The 20,483-nt window shown below is 41.4% G+C and overlaps 1 protein-coding gene across 1 annotated transcript in view; it reads left to right on the top strand.

The window, feature by feature from the left end:
- LOC122073389 (CLP protease regulatory subunit CLPX1, mitochondrial-like) overlaps positions 1-20,483 on the top strand; it is a 42,707-nt gene that overhangs the window by 18,444 nt on the left and 3,780 nt on the right. The window contains exons 9-14 of the mRNA XM_042637970.1: positions 13,834-13,904; positions 14,007-14,106; positions 14,302-14,406; positions 16,213-16,275; positions 16,407-16,529; positions 16,720-16,878. Coding sequence (XP_042493904.1) covers positions 13,834-13,904; positions 14,007-14,106; positions 14,302-14,406; positions 16,213-16,275; positions 16,407-16,529; positions 16,720-16,878 — 621 coding nt within the window. The remainder of the gene's footprint in view (positions 1-13,833; positions 13,905-14,006; positions 14,107-14,301; positions 14,407-16,212; positions 16,276-16,406; positions 16,530-16,719; positions 16,879-20,483) is intronic.

Below are 20,483 nucleotides of genomic sequence, written 5' to 3'. Positions count from 1 at the left end.
CTAAGAAGAGAAGAATATACAGAGCGGGAGAGAGGGGAAGGGGGAAGGGGGAAGGGGGAAGGATCAGGACTGACCCGGCCAACAGGCTGACCAAGGCCAAGGCCCAAAACTAAGCAACAGCAACAGAAAATTACAATCAGCACCTACAAAAGACGAAACAACAAAAAGCACAAATAAAAGCCAGGACCCTCGGCCAAAATGTGGGGGGGGGGAGCCAGAACCCAGAAGACATCAAGTGGGGAGAAGGAGGTCAACCTGTAAGTTCCAGGAAGTAATGATGTGGGAATTTCTGGGGGTATTATGGACTGGGCTGGTCTTAAGGGAGGAGGATTTGGACTTAGCATCAAAGTAGATAGCTTTCCAAATCTTGTCCGGAGAGTGGGAATTAGAAGTCCATCTACGGATGTTCCGCTCTATCTAGATATGATTGATAGTGGCACAGAAAGCCAATTTGCCTACATTGTCACAAATAGAGGTACCAGAGAATGTCATATCAATCCAGTTCCATTCTCTATCAAAAGGAAGGATAGGTCTTTTGTTTCGCCAACATATGGCAAGGACAACCTTTCAGATGCGGGAAGAAAAAGTGCAAGAGAAGAAGAGATGAGGTATGTCCTCGGTACCCATGGGGCAGAGGCAGCAAGCATGATTGGTAGGGATATGGCGGTGGATGAGAAATGATTGAGTGGGAAGGCAGTTGGTCAGACATCGCCAGAGGGTGAAGCTATGCCGGGGAATGTGGTTTTTGAACCAAACAACCTTATGCCAGGGAACCACAGGGGAAGGAGTGCGAATAAAAGACTAGGCGGTGGCGGAAGAAAAGGATTTGTTAGAGAAGGGGAGCCAGATACATTTGTCCTCTCTTCCTCAGAGTGCCGGGGAAAGAGGGGGAAGTCTGGACCAGAGATCAAGAAGGGGAGGGGGGAATCCAAAGGGGACCAGCCAAAGGGAGAGATTATAGAAGAGACGGTGGCATTAGAAGGGAGACTAGAAGAGTAGATGACTCTAAGGGAGATGAGGTGAGAGAGGATACTGGAAGGGTGCCAAGGGTCTTTCCAGAGGGAAGTGTCCTGCCATTACCAATGATGAAGGAGATGGCGGAAAGGGCAATGGATCTATGATCAAGAATTTTCTGCCAGATCCAAGATGTATCTAGGATGGAAGGAGCAATCCACAAGGAATTAGATTTGAGAAGCCCCGACTATATCCAGTCCACCCAAATGCTTTTATTCTTGGACACAATCTTCCAGATGAGCTTAAGAATACCAGCAGAGTTGGTGAATTTGATTCTTCTAATTCCCAGGCCGCCTTCAGCTTTGGGGAGGCAAACCTTATCCCAGCTTAAGGGTCTGAGGAATTTAGTGGAATCAGAGCCTTTCTAGAGGAAGGAGCAGAGGAGACTCTCAAAAGATTTGATGATGGAAGCAGGGAGGGCAAAGGTTCCAGTCCAATAGAGGTACATGGACTGGAGGACCGATCTAATCAAGGTAAGGCGACCCGCAAAAGAGAGAAGCTTGCCTTGCCAAAGTTGAAGCCTTTTCCTAAGGTTGTCCAACATAGGAGCACAGTGATGAGCAGAGAGCCTAGAGGATATTAGGGGGAGACCCAAATATTTAACAGGCAATGACCCAAGCGAGATACTGGAGAGCTCAGAGAGGGAGTCTCGGATATCAGACGGGACCCCATAAATGAAGATATTAGATTTGAGGAGATTGATACTGAGACTGGATAGGGATTCAAAGGATTGGAGGGTGGATATGATGGTGGAGATAGCATTGGGGTCAGCTTTGGAGAAAATCATAATGTCATCGACAAAAGCAAGATGAGAGAGGAGAAGGGATTTGCATTTAGGAATGGGGGAGATGAGATGAAGATCAGTGGCAGATTGAATGGAGCGAGAGAGGACTTCCAAGGAAAGAGAGAAAAGCAGAGGGGAGAGGGGGGCAACCTTGACGGATGCCACAACCCGAGGGAAAGTACCCGGCAGGGCTTCCGTTCACCAGGATGGAGAACCGGGGGGAAGATATGTAAACCATAATCCAATGAACAAAAGATGGCGGGAAAGCCATTTGAAGAAGCACATTGGATATGAAATCCCAGCTGATGGTGTGAAAAGTTTTATGGATGTCAATCTTGAGGAGAGCCGCTGGGCCTTGGGATTTACGAGAAATAAGAATATTTCTTATTTTTTCTCCATTCTCCTCTCTCCACCTCTCCACAAAATCGTCCAAGGGGATCCACCCTTGGACGTCCTCTCTCCCCTATTCCTTATAAAAGAGAGTCCACCAAACCCTAAAGGGTTGTCCTTCTCTTGCTCTCTTTTTCTCTAATTTTTAGTTGTGCTTTCTTTCTAGTTCTAGCTCTAGTTCTTGTTCTTAGTTTTTCTTACTTTAAACACTTTTGTAAGTCGTTTATTTCATTAATGCAATGTATGTTATTTTTATAGCTCATGTTATTCAAGTTATTCAATGGTGTAATAATTTTAATTTTTAGTTCGAGACTTAATTCTAGGTGACAAGAACAAGCTGTGGAACATCTTTTTCAAGTTCAGTTTTTTTTCTTCATGATTTTTTTCTCCAGGCCTAGTAATTTCAAATTTGATTTAGTTCAGATCTGGTTTTTAGGGCCGGTAGTATCTCAAATCAATCAAGTTTTTAGTTCAAGGATTGAAGTTTAGGTAAGTAGGCTTCTATAGTAGTCTTCTCACCCCCCTCTCATTCCCTCTTCTTGCTACCCATTCATTCTTAATTGAGGATTTAAATTTTAGTTTTTACTTTGATGCTTTCCCTTTCCTCCAAGGTCCTTGGCTAGATGCATGTGTTGGCTTTGCCCCTCTCTAGCTATGGAACCATCCTTTTACTTTTCTTATTTATATTGCATCTCTTCCCCCTAAGCCAAGTAGAAAAACCCTTGTAAGAGTACTCTCTGATCAAGTAGGGAAGCTCATATTATTCATGGTGCATCCCTTAGGCTAAGTAGAGATACCTACTTGTGTGCCACTCTCTAGCTTTATACCTCTTTTTATTTTATTTATTTACTTTTCAGCACTTTTTATTTCAGTTATTTGCTTTTTAATTGCGTGGTTTGAGTATTTAAATTTCTAGATGTGAATGGTTAGATCCTTCAATTTTTATTGCAATTTCAATTCCAATTTTCCTAGATATGTTGGCTAGGATGCTTTTAAATGCATGTGTTAGGACGGTAGTTAGAAGTAGATCACCATAATCAATCGTTACACTTTCGCATTACTAAAGAAGATAAAAATAAAGTGGCTGCTCTCCTTGTGTTCGAACCGTTAGTTACACTGATCCGTACTCTTGCGGTTACTTTTAAAATTCAAACAGGCGGCACTCCGGTAGGCTTCGGCTAGGGAAGGCTTAGGAAGATGCCACACTAGGCAAGGGAGGGGCTAGTGGGTGGCCATGCAAAGCAAGGGAGGAGCTAGCGGGTGGCCATGCAAGGCAAGGGAAGAACTAGAGGGTCACCTTGCAAGGCAAGGGAAGATATCCTAAGGAGGGGGGAGGGGAGCTCTCAAGTGTGAGAGGGGAACCACCAAGGGAAGGGAGAAGGGTGTTCTCAAGTGTGGCCCAAGTGTCTTGGAAGTGAGGGAGGGGGATATTTATAGGTTTTTGGGACAAATGGGGTGAAAAAGGAAAATTTTCAACCAATGGAGTGCAGGGGCATAGCATACGCTAGCGAGGGCATAGTGTACGCTAGCAAAAATGTGCACTGGGCGCAAGGTACATAGGAGGGGGTGTGCACAGGGCGTGGGGCCACGGGCCATGTGGGCGGGGGCGCACAGGGGGCCAGGGCCACAACACATGTGGGTGGGGCAATGGCATATGCGGGAGTGGGCGCGCAGTGGGCAGGGCCGCTGGGCCATAGGGGCTGGCGTGCACAGGGCTGTGGGGGCTGGTGTGTACGGGGCTGTGGGGGTTGGTGAATGTGGGGCGAGTGTGGGTTGGGGGAGGGCTGCGTATGGGTGCATGTGTGGGGCTGGGTATGTAAGGGCTTTGACGGGTTCTATCTTCCGGTGATGATTACGGGAGTCCGACGGTCCGATTTTGATGCACCATATGTCATTGGAATCGTGATTCCTAATACTATCCATCCATACAATCACTTTGGATCTGATTCCTTTGTATACATGATATCATAATTGGACCCTTCTTTTCTCTCACCTAGGGCTTCTGGGGTTTCTGGGTGTGTAGGGAGTGTTTCGGGGTTGGGTTGCCTCAGTCAGTCGTCATCTCTGTTGATCAAAAGTGAAAATCCGTGTCCATGATCCGTGAGTCATCATAGCCGGGGAAGGGTGACAAAATTGGGTATCTACAGAATGAACCTCTTTGGCTGAGGCTTGTGCCACAGTTGAAGGGCAAAGAAAAAAAGGCTACATTTTGTCACCCGAAGTATGTACTGCCGTCACTTTGCTCAAAGGTGACAGAGGTGCAAATACAACATGTAATATCCTCTAGCTACTCAAAGTTTATAGCCTTACCTGATTCACTGGTTCTTGGGTCATCGTTTGCAACGATTCACGCCATTCCTGCAAAAGATGTTAGTATCTGAGTTATCGTTTACAGGGATTCGCACCATTCCTGCAAAAGATGTTAGTATCTGAGCTATCGTTTGCAGAGATTCACACCATTCCTGCAAAAGATGTTACAACTTAATTTTGTCCTTGTCTCCCTAGGCTAGGTCATTCGAACCAGTCTAGGCAATTCTTGTCTCCCTACACTAGGTCTTTCGAACCAGTCTAGGCAATTCTTATCTTCCTAGACTAGGACTTTCGAACCAGTCTAGGAAATTCTTGTCTCCCTACACTTGGTCTTTGGAACCAGTTTAGGCAATTCCTATCTCCCTACACTAGGTCTTTGGAACCAGTCTAGGCAATTCTTGTCTCCCTAAACTAGGTCTTTCGAACCAATCTATGCAGTTCTTGTCTCCCTAGACTAGGTCTTTTGAAGCAGTCTAGGCAGTTCTTCTCCCCCTAGACTAGGTCTTTTGAACCAGTCTAGGCAGTTCTTGTCTCCCTAGACTAGGTCTTTCGAACCAGTCTAGGCAATTCTTGTCTCCCTAGACTAGGTCTTTCGAACCAGTCTAGGTAATTCTTGTCTCCCTAGGCTAGGTCTTTCGAACCAGTCGAGGCAATTATTGTCTCCCTAGGCTAGGTCTTTCGAACCAGTCTAGGAAATTCTTGTCTCCCTATACTAAATCTTTCGAACCAGTCTAGGCAATTCTTATCTCCCTAGGCTAGGTCTTTCGAACTACTCTAGGCAATTCTTGTCTCCCTGCACTAGGTCTTTCTAACCAGTCTAGGCAATTCTTGTCTCCCTAGATTAGGTCTTTTGAGCCAGTTTAGGTAATTGGTCTTAGGTTGTTTGGACCGTGGGACCGGGTATTTTGATCTTGGTTTAGATATATATTTGAATTTAAAAGTAACCGCAAGTGTAAGGATCAGTGTAGCTACGGGTTGATCACAAGGAGAGCAGCCACTTTATTCTTGGTTCTTTTAGTAATGCGAAAGTATATTGATTAATTATGGTGATCTGACTATCTCATGACAAAGCATAATGTTATCAGAGATACTCCTACCAGCAATAAAGGTCGATTGATTGGGGCTGGCTAGGGAGTCAATGACTTTCTGAATCTTATTGGCCAGGATTTTAGCAATAAACTTGTACAGAAGGTTGCACAGAGAGATGGGCCTAAAGTCATTCATGGAAACCGCACCTTCCTTTTTAGGGATGAGGCAAAGGAAGGTGTGGTTGATCCCCTTGATTTGGCTAGGATTGAGGAAGAAACTCTTCACTGTATTGATAAGATCATTTCTGATGGTACCCCAACAAGCATAGAAGAATCCCATATTGAAGCCATCAGGGCCCGGAGCTTTGTTGGACTTATGGGAAAGGATGGCCGAAATTATTTCCTCCTCACTGGGGTTGGATTGAAGAAAAGGAATGTTATCAGCCGGGACAGACTTGTTGAGGAGGTGAGGAGGGATGGGAGTGGGGGTGGACAACGAGGGACTGAAGAGCCTCTGAAAGTGAGAGATTGCTTCAGCCTTAATATGGTCAGGGAAAAAAAGATCAATCCAGAGGAGGAGATAAGCATTGGGATGGAATTGATATTGTTTCTGGCTTGAAGGGATCGATGGAAATAAGCAGAGTTAGAATCCCCGAATTCAAGCCATTTGATTCTTGATTTCTGACGAAGGAAGCTTTCTTCTTGCTCAAGCAACAGGGAGAGATCAGTAGTGGCTGTTTTCTCTTCCTTGGCAAGGGTGGAACTAAGGAGATCTAATTGGATTATAGATTGAATGGAATGAAGTATATCTCGGGGGTCACCAACCCAGGAGGAGATATTTCCGAAGGTGAAGGAGTTCCAGAGCTTTGAAGCAGTTTTCACTCTCTTAAGATTGGAGGCAAAAGAGATGAGGGAGGAATGGGAATGAGAGGTGTGACTATGCCAAGATCCTAAGATAAGGGAATGAAAGTCCGGATGGGAAATCCACATGTCAAAGAACTTGAGAGGTTTCGGGCCAAAGGAACGGAAGGGGAGAACATGTAAGGAGATGGGACTATGGTCGGAGATCCCAGGGAGGCCAAAACTGGCATGGGAGGAGGGGAAGGAATTAAGCCAAGCTTCATTAACAAGGGCCCTATCAAGCTTACAGGCAACACGAAGATTACTCGATCTTCTGTTATGCCACGTGAGCTTGGCACCAGACCATCTGAGGTTCGTGAGATTAAGATCGTCAATACAATCATTGAAAGAGTAGACAACCTGTGAATCTATAGGGTTTCCCCCTTGTTTTTCATGACTGAAACGAGTAACATTGAAGTCTCCAACATTACCCCAAGGGCTTCGGCCCGAGATATTAGAGAAAGAAGCGAGGTCATCCCTAAGAGGGGTTCTGAGGGGAGCTCTGTTGTGGGCATAAACAATGGAGAGGAAGCAAATTAAAGGACCAGAGAGGTGAGAGATCGAGATATGAATAGTTTGGGCCGAGGAAGAAAGACATGAAATGGTGAGGAAAGAGGGGTCCCAAAGAATCCAGATCCGACCGTTGGGGCTATAAAGGTAACTAGGAATGAAGGACCAATCAAGGGCAATAGACTTAGCGATGCGAATCGCATTACCTTCCAGCACCCTAGTTTCAAGAAGGTAACGGAGGTTGGACTTGGAGGAGCCAATGAGGGATTTGATTTCCGCTTGTTTAGCCGAGGAATTTAGGCCTCGGACGTTCCAGATGGTCCAAGGGATCATTTGGAACCAGAGGGGTTGGTCATCGAACTTTTGGGAAAGCTAAGACGGGTTTTGGGAGAGGGACGACGGCTATATCCTATGACTGGGGAGGAGGTGGTTGTGGTTGAGGATCTGGTACTGATGGAAGAGAATTTGGGTTTTTGTTTTCTCATGTGAACCAAGGTGGCTTTAGTGGGATTGGAATGTGATGGTTTAGAACTTACGGGAAGGTGGAGGCTAGGGGTGACAGCTTGAGTTGGGTTCAAAGGGGGATTCTGGGTTGAAAGGCTTGACAGAGAAGTGCTACTGTCAAAATGAATATTTCCAGTGGCTGAGGGGCTGGAACTCATCTGCAGAGGCAAAGGGTTGGAGTCTTTGAAGCAGGGATGAACTGCAGGGCCGAGGGCACTTCGGAAGCAACAGGTTGCAGGCTTGTTGGTCTCGGCAATGAGACAGTCATAGAGGACATATTAGGCTTCTCATAGGGGCCGATAGGGCCAATAGGGCTAGAGCTACGATCCGTGGTGGAGGAGCCAATTGCGCCTTCCAAGGCTTGATTATCACATAATTCACCAGGAGATTCAATAGAGTTCGTCGGAATAGCAGTAGCGGAACCGATTGGGCCTTCGAAGGCTAGAATAGAAGCAGCGGAATTGTTGAGGTGCAGCGATGGTGTCTCAGAGCAGGTAGGATGCAATGTACCGGCAACATTTGAGGCGGCAGAGGGCACATCGGTTGTCGACGGTGAGGGGAGCAGGGAATTCGCAACAATAGAGGTAGCAGGGAACACGTTAGTTGTTGGAGTCGAGGTGCACTCAGGAGACAGGCCCACAGGGGCATCAAACGACAAAGAATCGGAGGCAGGAGGCCTACCGTCAGTTGCAGTTCGACAGAGAGCCTCATCGGGTAAGGAAAGGAGGATTGATGGGTCTGAATTCGGGTCAGGCTGAATGGGTGGTCCAGTTGGAAGGAGCGGTTTCGGATGCTGGTTAGACAGTAATGGGGCGGATGGCTTCAGATGTGGGTAGGGGTTAATGGGTTGTTTTAATGGGTGGGTTAGGTTATAAAGATTACTTGGGTAAAGGGGGTCGTCTTTAGGAAACTTTGAAAATTGGTTCAATATGTGAATCGGTATGAATTGGTTCAGAGGAATGAAATCAGGTTCGACCAGAGTAGGTTGGATAAAAGGGGAAGAGGAGTTTGCCGAAGGTTCTGCTAACGAGGAAGCGAAAGGGGTAACAGAGGTTGTCGTACCAGGGATAGGCAACAAAGGGGGGAGATGAGATTTGGGGATCGGCGCAAGGTCATCCTACGGAAGCAAACGGTCGATCTGGTTGATAGACATCAGAGTATTCAAAAGTGGAAGAGATTGCTCAGAGTTAGTGTCAGCAGCAGGCGATCCCAAGATCGAGAATGGGTTATACCCAGCATGAGAAGACCGGATCAAGGGACCAACAGACCTTGCATTTGAAGTCATCGGCGGCAGCAATTCCGATGAGAGGCCAGAACCCAGGTCAGTCGCCAAAGCAATTATGTTTCTTTTTTTTTTATTATTATTTTTTTGGTTGACGAGTGTTTCTGTGGAGGTTTCCGGCATCAAGGAGGTTGATGGAGGAGCATCAATGGTAGTCGGCTTTTGATTAGAAGGAGCGTCGATGGAAGTTTTTGTGCATGGGGATGATTTGTGACCAAAGCAGTTACAAGATGCGCAGGCGGGAGGGATCCATTTGTAAGTGACTTCTTGGTTGAAAGAAAACCCCTCACCATCCATCACAGTTACAGAGGAGGGAAGCTTGATACCAGCTTGCACTTCAATACAGACCTTGGCGAAGGAGAGTCTATCCATGGTTTTCGTTCCTCTATCCGAGTACAACGGCTTGCCAATAAGTGATCCCACGATACTGAGTCTCTTAACACACCAAAAGTGGAGGGGGAGGTTGGAGAAAGAGACCCAAAGGGGAATGGAGGAAGGCTCTGTTTTGCTAAATGAGGATTTGACATCCCATTGCCTAACAAATAGGGGCTTCTTTCCAGCATACCAGGGTCCGCCATGTAAGACCAGCGCCTTGTCCGATTCATTGTCGAAGTTAAACACGAATGTTCCATTGTCCAACATATAAGTAGAAACAGAGCATTTCAGCCGCCATTGTTTTATCAGGAAGCTTGTACCAAGGAGAAAGGGGGCCTGCTGCCAAGAAAAGAGCCAATGATACAGTTTTTCCACTTGAGAATCTCTGAGTCTAACAAACCAGGAGGACACAGACCAACAGGGTTGGAATCAAGGATGAATGGAGGGTGAAAGTGAAGGGTATGACCAGTCGAGGTATTGGAGGAGGGAGTGGGTTTCTCAGCGGGGATGGGAGAGTTTACTACGTCGGCAAAGGTTCGGTTGGCAGGGGAAGAGGACGGCTGAAGTGTAGTAGGAGGGGGAGGCAGGGGATCATGGGAGGAGGATTCAGGGGGAGAGTGTGTCGGCGGGAGCGGCCGCCGGAGGGGAGGGCATAGATGGGTTGGCTGTCAGACCATCTCAGGAGGGGAGGTTGCCTGAAGGGTTGTTAAAATAGCAGGATATTGATGTTGATACATTGCCGAAGTGAACTACTGAGGATTTATTTCATCACTATTTCTTTTATGTAATTCGGAAAAAAAAAAAAAGAAAAAAGAAGAAGAAGAAAGAACAAAGAGAACCTAAATGTCTTGTTGGTAGAATTACTATTGTTAAATCTACTTTAGCTAATCCTTGTTGAGTGTCTTATCATTCTAGAAGATGTTAGTCAAACTGCGATTGAGCAGATTTTGAGGAGGTCAAGGTAGAACATAGGTTGGATAATCAGTTGAAAAGTGGTCTGTGAATATTAATGCATTGTTGAGCTCTACATAAATGATAAATACAACTACTTCCGCCATTGTGAAAGTGTGAAGATGCTAAGTGAGTTTGAGGTTCAGAAAAAAGTTGGATATGGAAAGGGCAAGGAACCGACAATATGCGTAGAATTTTTCCAGAGGATTGGATCTTCAGGGTAGAAACTAACCTGAGAAAGATAAATATATTTTGTAGCAGTGGGAAAGAGGTGTCCAGATGAAAAGTGTGGTGGCGGCCCAAAAACCTAATCCTAACTAGGAGATTAGGGCCAATAATTAGGGAAATAGAATAAGAGTTTGAGCAGGCAAGAATGGGGTTCAATATGGAGAAAATCAAAAACTGAAGATATAGGGTTTGGATGGGAATGAAATTCCAGTCAATCGGGGTTCCTGGTGGTCCCTACTATGTCTGAAATCTCATGGAAAGACACTAACTCTATGCTGATGCAATCCGCCTGCTAATGGCTTACAGCCAGAACAGAGCAAGGTTTTTGGTTTGGAAAGTAGCAAGGTCTGGATGTGGGGTTGGATAAAATGTTTCAGCCAGGATGGATGACTGAAATAGGAGACAAAATGTTAGGTGAAACAGAGGTGGATTGAAGAAGATATGAGAAGAAGTGGACTGAAACTGGGTTGCGAAAAAATAACATTGGAACAGAAAAAGAGAAGTAACAATCAGCAGTTGTGAGAGCACAACTCTTCCAGGCCATGACCCTGGAATTTCCACAAGCACTGCACATCTGGTTGCTATCTTGCAGCTCCAATCTTCATTCATTCAATTCAAATAGAAAGACTGCATTCCATTGCTAACCAACCATATATAGACTAATTACTTCACCGTGTTACATTTCTAACCAACCATATATAGACTAATTACTTCCTACGTTCTATTTCTAAGATCAACTTATAAATTGGAAACTTTTCTAAATTTCTAAACTCGAGAAATGAAGAAGCTGAAAATAGAAACTTCCTAGAGCTTCTAGATCCAGATTCAACAGTTTAATTAAAAAGGATCAACCCAAAATGTAAACTCAATATGGACTTGATCTAACCTATTTTTTTCTAGAAAACTGAAAATAGGAACTAAGAACTAACACCTAATCTCATATAGAACACAAATCCCTTGTACTTGAGTTTATAGAATTGGTCCATCACCTAAAAATACCAAGTATAATCAGCCATGTCCCATATAACCCATTAGGGACTAAAAAATTAAGCTTAGTCAAATCAGGCACAACTGCGTTGGGTTGCCTGCATCAACTTGTTGCTTTTTTGTTTGCGTTAATAGGAGGGTGTAGCAGACATCAGCATACTCATATGAATAATCCACCAGAGAAACATAATGTGATGTAGATAGACATGCTGGCCTATACAGAAGAAGGAAGAAGGCCAGCCAGTCGAACCAGCCCATCAGCCCAGGTCTGGTCTGATCGAACTGGCCCACTGCTGGCCTTATAACTCTCCTGCGATTCCTAGTTAGGACTTGTTTTATATAGTCCTACTCAATGTTGGAGTGTTAGTTTTATTTTTAGAAAGTCTTATTTAAAGTTTGACTATGTTTTTAAGTTGTTTTTTGGTGGACAATTCATTAATTAGTTAGTAGCTTAAGTCCTTAGCTAAGTAGGTTTCCTAATATGTATTGTCCTAAGCTATGTAGGTTTCAAAGTCCTAAACCTCTATAAAAGAGGCATTGCTGTAACTAGGACACAATTGTTATGAATTAAATTTGCAGCTTTGTGCTCCCAAAATTCTGAGAGAATTCTTCAACGGCTGAGATAGCTGTTGGGAGAGGCCCAGGCTGAGATAGCCATCCCACCCACACTTATCCCATCTCATTCTCTTTTTCTTTGTTCCAATTTGTGAGAGAGTGATCTTGAGAGAGTGTTCTACTATTTGTTTGAAGACCAGAAACCAAATCTGATTGAAGAACAGTCCAAGAATAGAATTGATTTCAGCAGAGAAGCTAGGGTTTTGAAGTGGCCATATCTCCCAAGTCTGAAGTCTGACCAGCAAGCCCTTTGAGGGTTTTCTTCCAGCCTCCAAGAGGACCACTCGATCCAAGCTTGGTGGCTGTCTGAAGTGTTACTACTGCTCTTGAAGAGTCTCCTAGTTATTTAGGGTTCTGAAATCAAGAAGAAACAGATCTCCCTAATCAGCCAGAAGTTTTCAGAGATATTTTAGGGTTTTGTTCAGCACCCTAACCCCTCCACTTGATCCAGGTTTTGGGACCCATTCTGAGCCCTCTACTTCTAACCGCAGGCAGCCCTAGTTCTGCCCTGATTTGGGGTTGGTTTCTAAATCTGGTTTTCAGATTTCTCTATCCTTGTGCTTGGTTTAGTTGGAGTTTTGAGGGATATTCTTGGGGTTTATTGATCTCTCAATACCCTTACATTACAGTGAATCTGCTAATAATTTAGTGAAAATTCAGACCGAATCCAAATCAGTTCATGAATAGTTCGCTAATTATTTGGCCTAAAAAATTTGGACTCTAAAATTTAGTTTGAGAATTTTCAGAATGTACTAACAATTTGGATAAAAATTCTGCATTTTTACCAAATTGCAATTGAAACTTTAAGAACATGCACCTTTTTGTATTCTGGGTTTTTTGAAACATAAATGATTAATTCCTGCATTAATCGGAATCCGAACTTTTTCCTCAGTCCATTGTCTTTTTCACTAAATTTTTGAATTGGAAAAATGGATTAACCTGAATTGTTCTCCTTGCGAATTATTTCTGAATATGAATTTGTCAATTATGAGGGAGCGGTCATATGACTAGATTTATGGTTTAGAGATAGGGAGAACAGGGGAAAAACTTGTAGATCCTTTATTGGGATTTCAAATGGGAAGATGGGGTTATTAAATAACTCGGTAGTGTAAATTGAAATTTGAAATATTCTTGAAGGCTTCCTTTGGCTAGATTTGCATGTACTAAGCTCTTTATTTCTTTGATAATTCGAGTTCTGAAATAGATGACACTTTAGTTTAGTTGATTTAATGGTTCCACTTGAAGGATCGTGGAGATTTGAAACAATGATTTCTGATGCAGATAAGTCACTTAAAGGGTTTATTTTATTGGAAATAAACCTTGGGTTCGATTATGTAGGTGTTGGACCATTGATCCCATGGTTTTTTTTTGTAATAGACCACTTTAATGGGCCCAAAATATGGGTAGAAAGTAGGAAAATGAGATTTAATACATAAGGTTAGTTAGAGTTCTGTTTTAGTCTATTCTCTTTGTTATTTCAATTTCATAGTCAATTTAGGTTTCCCAATTAGTTGAGGATTGGGTTAGGCCTTTCTTTTTTAGTGTTGAGTCTATTTTGAGCCTTCTATATAAGTTTGTAAGGGGCTACAACATTGTACACGAATTTGATTGAATGAAATTTTCTCTTGCCGTTTGCAAAGATTTGCCTGAGATAGGTTGTGTTCATCAACTGGTATAATTGAGGGTAAGAGACTCAGGCTGAGATAGTCATTCCCTTACCCTTGTTCTTCCCTTCTTTCTCTCCTCTATTTTTCTGTTTTATTTTTTCAGTTTTGTTCTTGAATCTAAAATTTATTGAATGTACTAAAGGTCCTACTTGGGATTGGATCACTAGTGATTTGATCTTACATCAATTTCACCCCTCTTTCTTTCATGCTTGTAAATTTCACAATTGTTCTCTTAGAAGCTATTCCACTGCCAATTACATCCTTTAACATAGTTTGAACTGTTGGCAGATAGATACTAAAGATATTCTTTTTATATGTGGTGGAGCTTTTATTGATTTAGAAAAGACAATTTCAGAAAGGTATTCCCATTATATGATGCTATCTATTGGAAGGAATTCTCTTCTTCCTTGCAGAAAATGGAGTTTCTAGAAACTTTCTTACTTTTCATTTCTGTTCAATAGACGACAAGATTCTTCTATTGGCTTTGGAGCACCAGTTCGTGCAAACATGAGAACTGGTGGGTTAACTAATGCTGTAGTTACATCATCCTTGCTGGAAACGGTAAGAATCAAGAAACTCCATTACTAAAAAGACAGGAATAATTAGATTTCATTTTGGATAACTCAACATGCCGATTTTCTTATGTTGGGTTTGCTGGAAGTTGAATAATGAAAAATTTCTTTGTTTTCCGCCTATCATTTTCAACTTCAATCATTGGCATACGAGGGATTGAAAGTATGATACTTGCATTTTTAGGTTGAAAGTGGTGATCTAATTGCATATGGGCTAATACCAGAATTTATTGGTCGCTTTCCAATTCTAGTTAGCTTGTCTGCGCTTAATGAGGACCAACTTGTTCAGGTAATTATATGCATCTTCCTCTTTTTTTCATTGTTTGGGTTGATGAATTGGTTGTGTGGTGGATTAAGTTGGTTTGAGGTCAGATATGACACCAAGAGAGTGCCTATTCTGACTTCATCTATCAAGCCTACTCAACTTGCCATCCTCGAGTTGCTTTAAAGTTTTTTTTTTTTTTTGAAGGGGGGGGGGTGTGGTGGGATGAACTATTAATTTCATGTTGACTTGAAAAGGCTTTTTATTTATTTATTTATTTTTAAATATTTAAATAATTTCAATGTATGTGTGTTGTGGTCCTTGTGGATACGGATGCTATTGTCCAGTTTGACTTATTTTTAAGTTCTGATTATATAGTTCCACTTATTGATTGACTAGAGTATGGGGATCAACAAAGAACATGTGTAATTGCCATGTCTTGGTCTAAGTGGGTATATCATTTCTCTTCTGCTTGTCCATGGAGTTTTTGAAAAATTCAAACGTATCAAGGATAGATATAGAGGTATGATTGTATGAATGAGTGAGAAAGAATGAAGTATTCGGTGTAAATATCTGGACAAAAAGGGGTATTGGTGGTAAAAGTTTTTTTTGTTAGAAAAATCTCTTTCTATTGGAAATTCAATAAGTGTTTTTGCGTGACAAATAAGTAATCAAGCCTTGGACTAATCTGAATCAACATGATCTGATAAATTGGGATAATTTAATTTAATTCTATAAGATGAATGATATGCATTCACTGATATTTTTATTTTGAACTGATTAGGTCCGATATGTAGAATAATTATTCTCTACCAGATTCTAAAAAGGATCCTAATTTTCTTGTTAAAAAAGAAAAAGAAAAAAAGGATGTACCTATTGCACGAGGCTCCCGCAATTGTGGGGTTTGAGGAGGGTCATAATGTATGCAGCCTTACCACTGCTTCATGGACAAGATTTTTCCTGACTCGAATCCATGACTACTTGGTTACAGTCGACCTTTCCTTTGCACCAAGGTCCACCCTCTAAAAAAAGTAAAATGATAACTATACATAGATAAAAAATTATAAATACCAGGTAGAAGGTCTGGATTCCCCTTTCTGTTTATTTATAATATTTGAGATGGGTATTATTATTTTCGCCATCAATTTAATTTACATATTACAGTAACACACACACAATAACAAGAATACGATAAAATTAAAGAGAAAGATTTCTTGTCTGCTGACCAGAAAACTGACTCCATGGTCTAGAGTCATCGACCATGGAGATGTTATCATTACTCGCCCCCTATTGTTTGAAGTTCCAAAATGCCCTTAAAGTCCCATCCAAGCATCATGATTACTCCGACGTTTTTGGTCCGCTGACCAGAGAAGCCCAACCCTATTAAAAAAATAATAATGATAAATATATATATATATATATATATATACACTACCCTTTTTAAGTTACAGAGTTTTTCTTGGAAGATGATCAATAATTCTAAACGAGGTTGAAAGCCATTTTTGTTCTATAGAAAAACAGATATTTGTTATGAAAAATACTGAATTGTCTTAAACTAATTAAGATCTATATTTTAATAAAATATTTGATTATATAATTTTTGAATAATTAGTTGTTGAATCACTCAACCCCTGTTTTTGACCTAATCAATGAAAGGCCTTAAATTTCATTTAGATCGATATTTATGTGCGAGAAACTGCTTTCCACTTTTAACTTTGTTAAACATGAAATAGATACTAGTCAAACTACCACTTCTCAGAGCTCTTTACATTCTTATCTCCTCATCCTTCTGGCACACTAACAGAATCTGAATGGTTTATTCTCCGCAAATAGGTCCTGACAGAGCCCAAAAATGCTCTTGGTAAACAGTACAAGAAAATGTTTATTATGAACAATGTAAGTTTTTGTTTGTTTTTAGATTCTGCCCAGAAATATGTATCCTCTTTTTTATTCTACCTTTTTTTAAAACATTAAAGCGTGGGGTTATCTACATTTTCTTTGATGGTTAAGATTGTATTGCATTGTAGGTCAAGCTACATTTCACAGAGAATGCACTCAGACTGATTGCAAAGAAAGCCATGGCAAAGAACACTGGTGCAAGGGGTTTGAGGGCCATATTGGAAAACATTCTAACTGAAGCCATGTATGAGGTATTGACTTTTGTAAATAAAAAATAATGTGTTCAAAATGTTGATTAGGTCCATGTAGTTTAAGTCACCCCACTATATGTGATGACCTGGCTACTATAGAGTATTATGTCATTCAGGAACTGGTGTTAAATTGTTCAACAAAATCAAGACTGGAAGCTCCTAATTCAACCATTTCTTTGCTCTCATGCAGATACCAGATGTGAAGACGGGAAATGAAAGAGTAGATGCAGTTATGGTTGATGAGGAAGCAGTTGGGACAGTGGATGCCCCTGGATATGGAGCAAAAATTCTTCGAGGAGATGGAGCACTGGAACGATACCTTTCTGAAACCAAGTCAAAGGATCCTGTGGTATGTTTTGTTTTAAAGTTCTGTGCACTTTTCACTGTCCTGATCTGTACCTGTGTTGACTACGGAGAACTAGTTAGAAATAAGAAGTACCGAGGTTAGAGATGAGGGAAGATGGAAGAGAGGAAGGAAGAAGAATGGAGAGAAAATGAGAGAAGGAAAAGAGGAAGTGAGAGCAAAACGTGAATGAGCTTGTTGCTCATCACACCTTTATTAGATTCAAATAATGTTTTAGGGAATTACATATTCCTCCCTAAGGGAGGTGAAAGAGAAATAAGACAAATAAACAAAATTACATATAAGGACAGCTTAACATTAGACAGTTCCTAATGCACCTCTAATACATATATTTTAACACTCCCCCTCAAGTTGGAGAATAAATGTCATACATTCCCAGCTTGCATAAGAGGGTACTGAACTGGTGAGGAATGAGTCCTTTGGTGAAGATGTTTGCCAATTGATCACCTGTCCTCACAAAGGGTGTGCAGATATTGCCGGAATCAATCTTCTCGATGAAAGGCCGGTCTACTTCATTGTGTTTTGTTCTATCATGTTGCACTGGATTGTGAGCAATGGTTATTGCTCACAGTAGAGTCTCATAGGTCCTTCAATGTCATACCCTAACTCAAAAACCAATCGACGTAGCCAAGTGAGCTCACAAACAACATGAGCCATTGCTCTGTGCTCTGTACTCTGCCTCTGCACTATATCTAGCTACAACCGGCTGTTTTTTGCTTCTCCATGTGACCAGGTTACCACCCACGAATGTGCAATAACCAGATGTAGATCTCCTATCAGAAATGGATCCAACCCAATCAGCATCGGAATAGCCTTCTATCCTCAAGTGATTGTTTCTGGTATACAAAAGTCCTTTTCCTAGAGAGGACTTCAAGTATCTGAGGATACGGTACACAACATCCAAATGTCCACTCTTGGGCATGCATAAGCTGGCTCACAACTCCCACTGCATAAGAAATGTCTGGGCAATCAGCTTCCCCACTAGCCTCTGGTATTTTCCTACATCAGCAAGGGAAGGGCCACACTCCTCTCTTAGCTTATGATTCTGCTCAATAGGAGAACTTGCCGGTTTACAACCCAGCATTCCTGTTTCCTTCAACAGATCTAGAACAAATTTTTTCTGGCATATATTGATTCCCTTCTTAGACTTTGACACTTCAATGCCTAAGAAATATTTCAAGTGTCCTAGATCCTTGATCTCAAACTGTTTAGCCAAACAAGCTTTCAGCCTTGTCATCTCTAGTTACCACAATATCAACATACACAATTAGTGCTATGATGGTGCCATTACCTCTCCGAGTAAATAATGTGTGGCCTAGGCGACAGTCGCCTTATTGCACTGCATGCTGCTTTGTGTTTTGGCACTTATTTTTGCCAAATATCATTTAAGTAAATGCTTTTTATTTCATTTACTTAAGATATTATTCATAAATAAGCAAATACCCCCTATTTGAATCCAATAAAAATAGTTTAAAAATCAAATTCCAAAAGGATAAAAAGTCAACCCCCCAGTCCAAGAAGAAAAACTGGATTTTGGTTATAGGGGCGATTTTCAACTTTTAAATGTTGAAGTTTTTCTCAATTATGAAAATTTTATAAATTCTATCATGTTAAAACATTGCTAAAAACCAAAAGTCCAGTAAAATAATTTTTTGTTTTGATATCCATAAAATTATTTTCATTCAGATAATTTTAACAGCATTCGCGCACTTAAAAATAAGTTTGACTGGAGCATAACTTTGTCATTATAACACAGATTTAAGTAATCTTAGACTTGTTGGAAAGCTGGTTTTATATTATAACTAATACAAAAAGTCTCATATAAAAATAATATCATTTGACTAGTCAAACTTATTATAGAACCATAGCGTTTCTCGAAATTTTATTTTTTAAAATTTAATGACTTAATGTTAATTTTTTATGATTTAATATGGCTAAATGTTGATTTTTAATGACTTGATGTTGCTAGGTATATATAGTTTACTAAATAATGTTAGAAAATAGGAAAAATAAAAAATAACAATTGGTCGCCTTGTTCGCCTTAAGGCGTGTGCCTTCTCGCCTAAGCGCTTAGACAACCCTCCACTGCCTTGGTTTTCCTTGGCGCCATGACAACTATGATGTGTGGTTTGCTTGACTATGGGAATATCCATTTTTCAAAATAGCCTATCTGAACCTCTCAAACCAAGCCTTTAGTGATTGCTTTAGGCCATCAAGTGCCTTCTTTACGAGACACCTTACCATCGGCTGCCTGAAACTTGAAGCCAGGAGGAGGCTGCATATACACTTCCTCCTCTAAATCTCCATGGAGGAAGGCATTCTTCACATCTAATTGATATAAGGGTCAATCTGCTTGCTGCCACAGATAAAAGAACTCTTATAGAGATATGTTTGGCCACAGGAGCAAAGGTCTCTTGATAATCAATTCCATACATCTGACTGTACCCAATCTTACCTTATCGGTACTTGATCGTATAGACCCATCTGCATCCAACTGGGATTCTCCCATGGGAAGGTCAACCAGTTTCCAAATATAGTTCTTCTCAAGAGCCATCATTTCCTCTGACATAGCTTGTTTCCACTTAGGGTCTGACATAGCCTCATTAACAGTTTTGGGAATAGAAGCAGAAGAAAGAGCAGTTGTAAAAACACCTGTAGGAGAGAGCATCATAGGAAGTAAACTGGGCTATAGGATTAGTACAAGCTCTTTTACCCTTACGAACAACAATAGGAAGATCCAACTCCAAATGAGGAGAGGAGATGTTACCTGACTGAGGAAGGGGAAGCTCAGGATGTGGATCCAAAGAGGACTCTTGGCAGGTCTTCTTTGTCCTTGTGTACACAATAACAGGTGCCTTCTCTATACAAGGTTCATCCACAGTAGCAACATCATCCACCTCTTTATGTTTACTAATATCAAAGGAAAAAAGAGTAGGAGGCAATGGGGTAAGATATGGAATGGCATCAGCAGCCTTTTCACTTTCATTTTCATTCTCCCTCTGAAGAGGATTTTGATGAAGTGAAAAATAAGGGACAGACTCAAGAAATGTGACATCTTTGGAAAGAAATCGCCTGCGAGATGAAGGTTGATAACACTTGTAGCCTTTGGTGGTGGAAGAATACCCAAAGAAGAGGCATTTTAGAGCCTTGAGATCGAGTTTGGTGTTGGAAGATTTGTTAATATGTTCATAACAAATACAACCAAACACCTTGGGAGGAAGAGTGAAAGCAGAAGACTGAGGAGATAGGAGCGCAATTGGGTTTTGAGACCCAAGAATTTTGGTAGGCATGCGATTGATGAGGCAAGCTGCAACAAGAACAGCTTCAGACCAAAATGTTTTAGGAACATGCATACCAAATAAAAGACTTCTACCGACTTTTAATAAATGACGATTTTCTGTTGGGGTGTATCAACACAAGCAAGCTGATGGATAATGCCATTGTCAGTAAAAAAAAGTCTTGTAGACCACCATACATGTACTTCCCCCCCTTTATCAGACCAGACAATTTTGATCTTGGTTTCAAATTGGGTATGGGCCATTTTATAGAAGTTTTTGAAGGCATCATAAACATCACTCTTATGCTTTATA

The sequence above is a fragment of the Macadamia integrifolia genome, chromosome 3 (assembly GCF_013358625.1).
Source record: "Macadamia integrifolia cultivar HAES 741 chromosome 3, SCU_Mint_v3, whole genome shotgun sequence".
Classification (NCBI taxonomy): domain Eukaryota; kingdom Viridiplantae; phylum Streptophyta; class Magnoliopsida; order Proteales; family Proteaceae; genus Macadamia; species Macadamia integrifolia.
The sequence above is the reverse complement of the archived record's forward strand: the minus strand, read 5'-3'. Positions and strand labels throughout refer to the sequence as shown.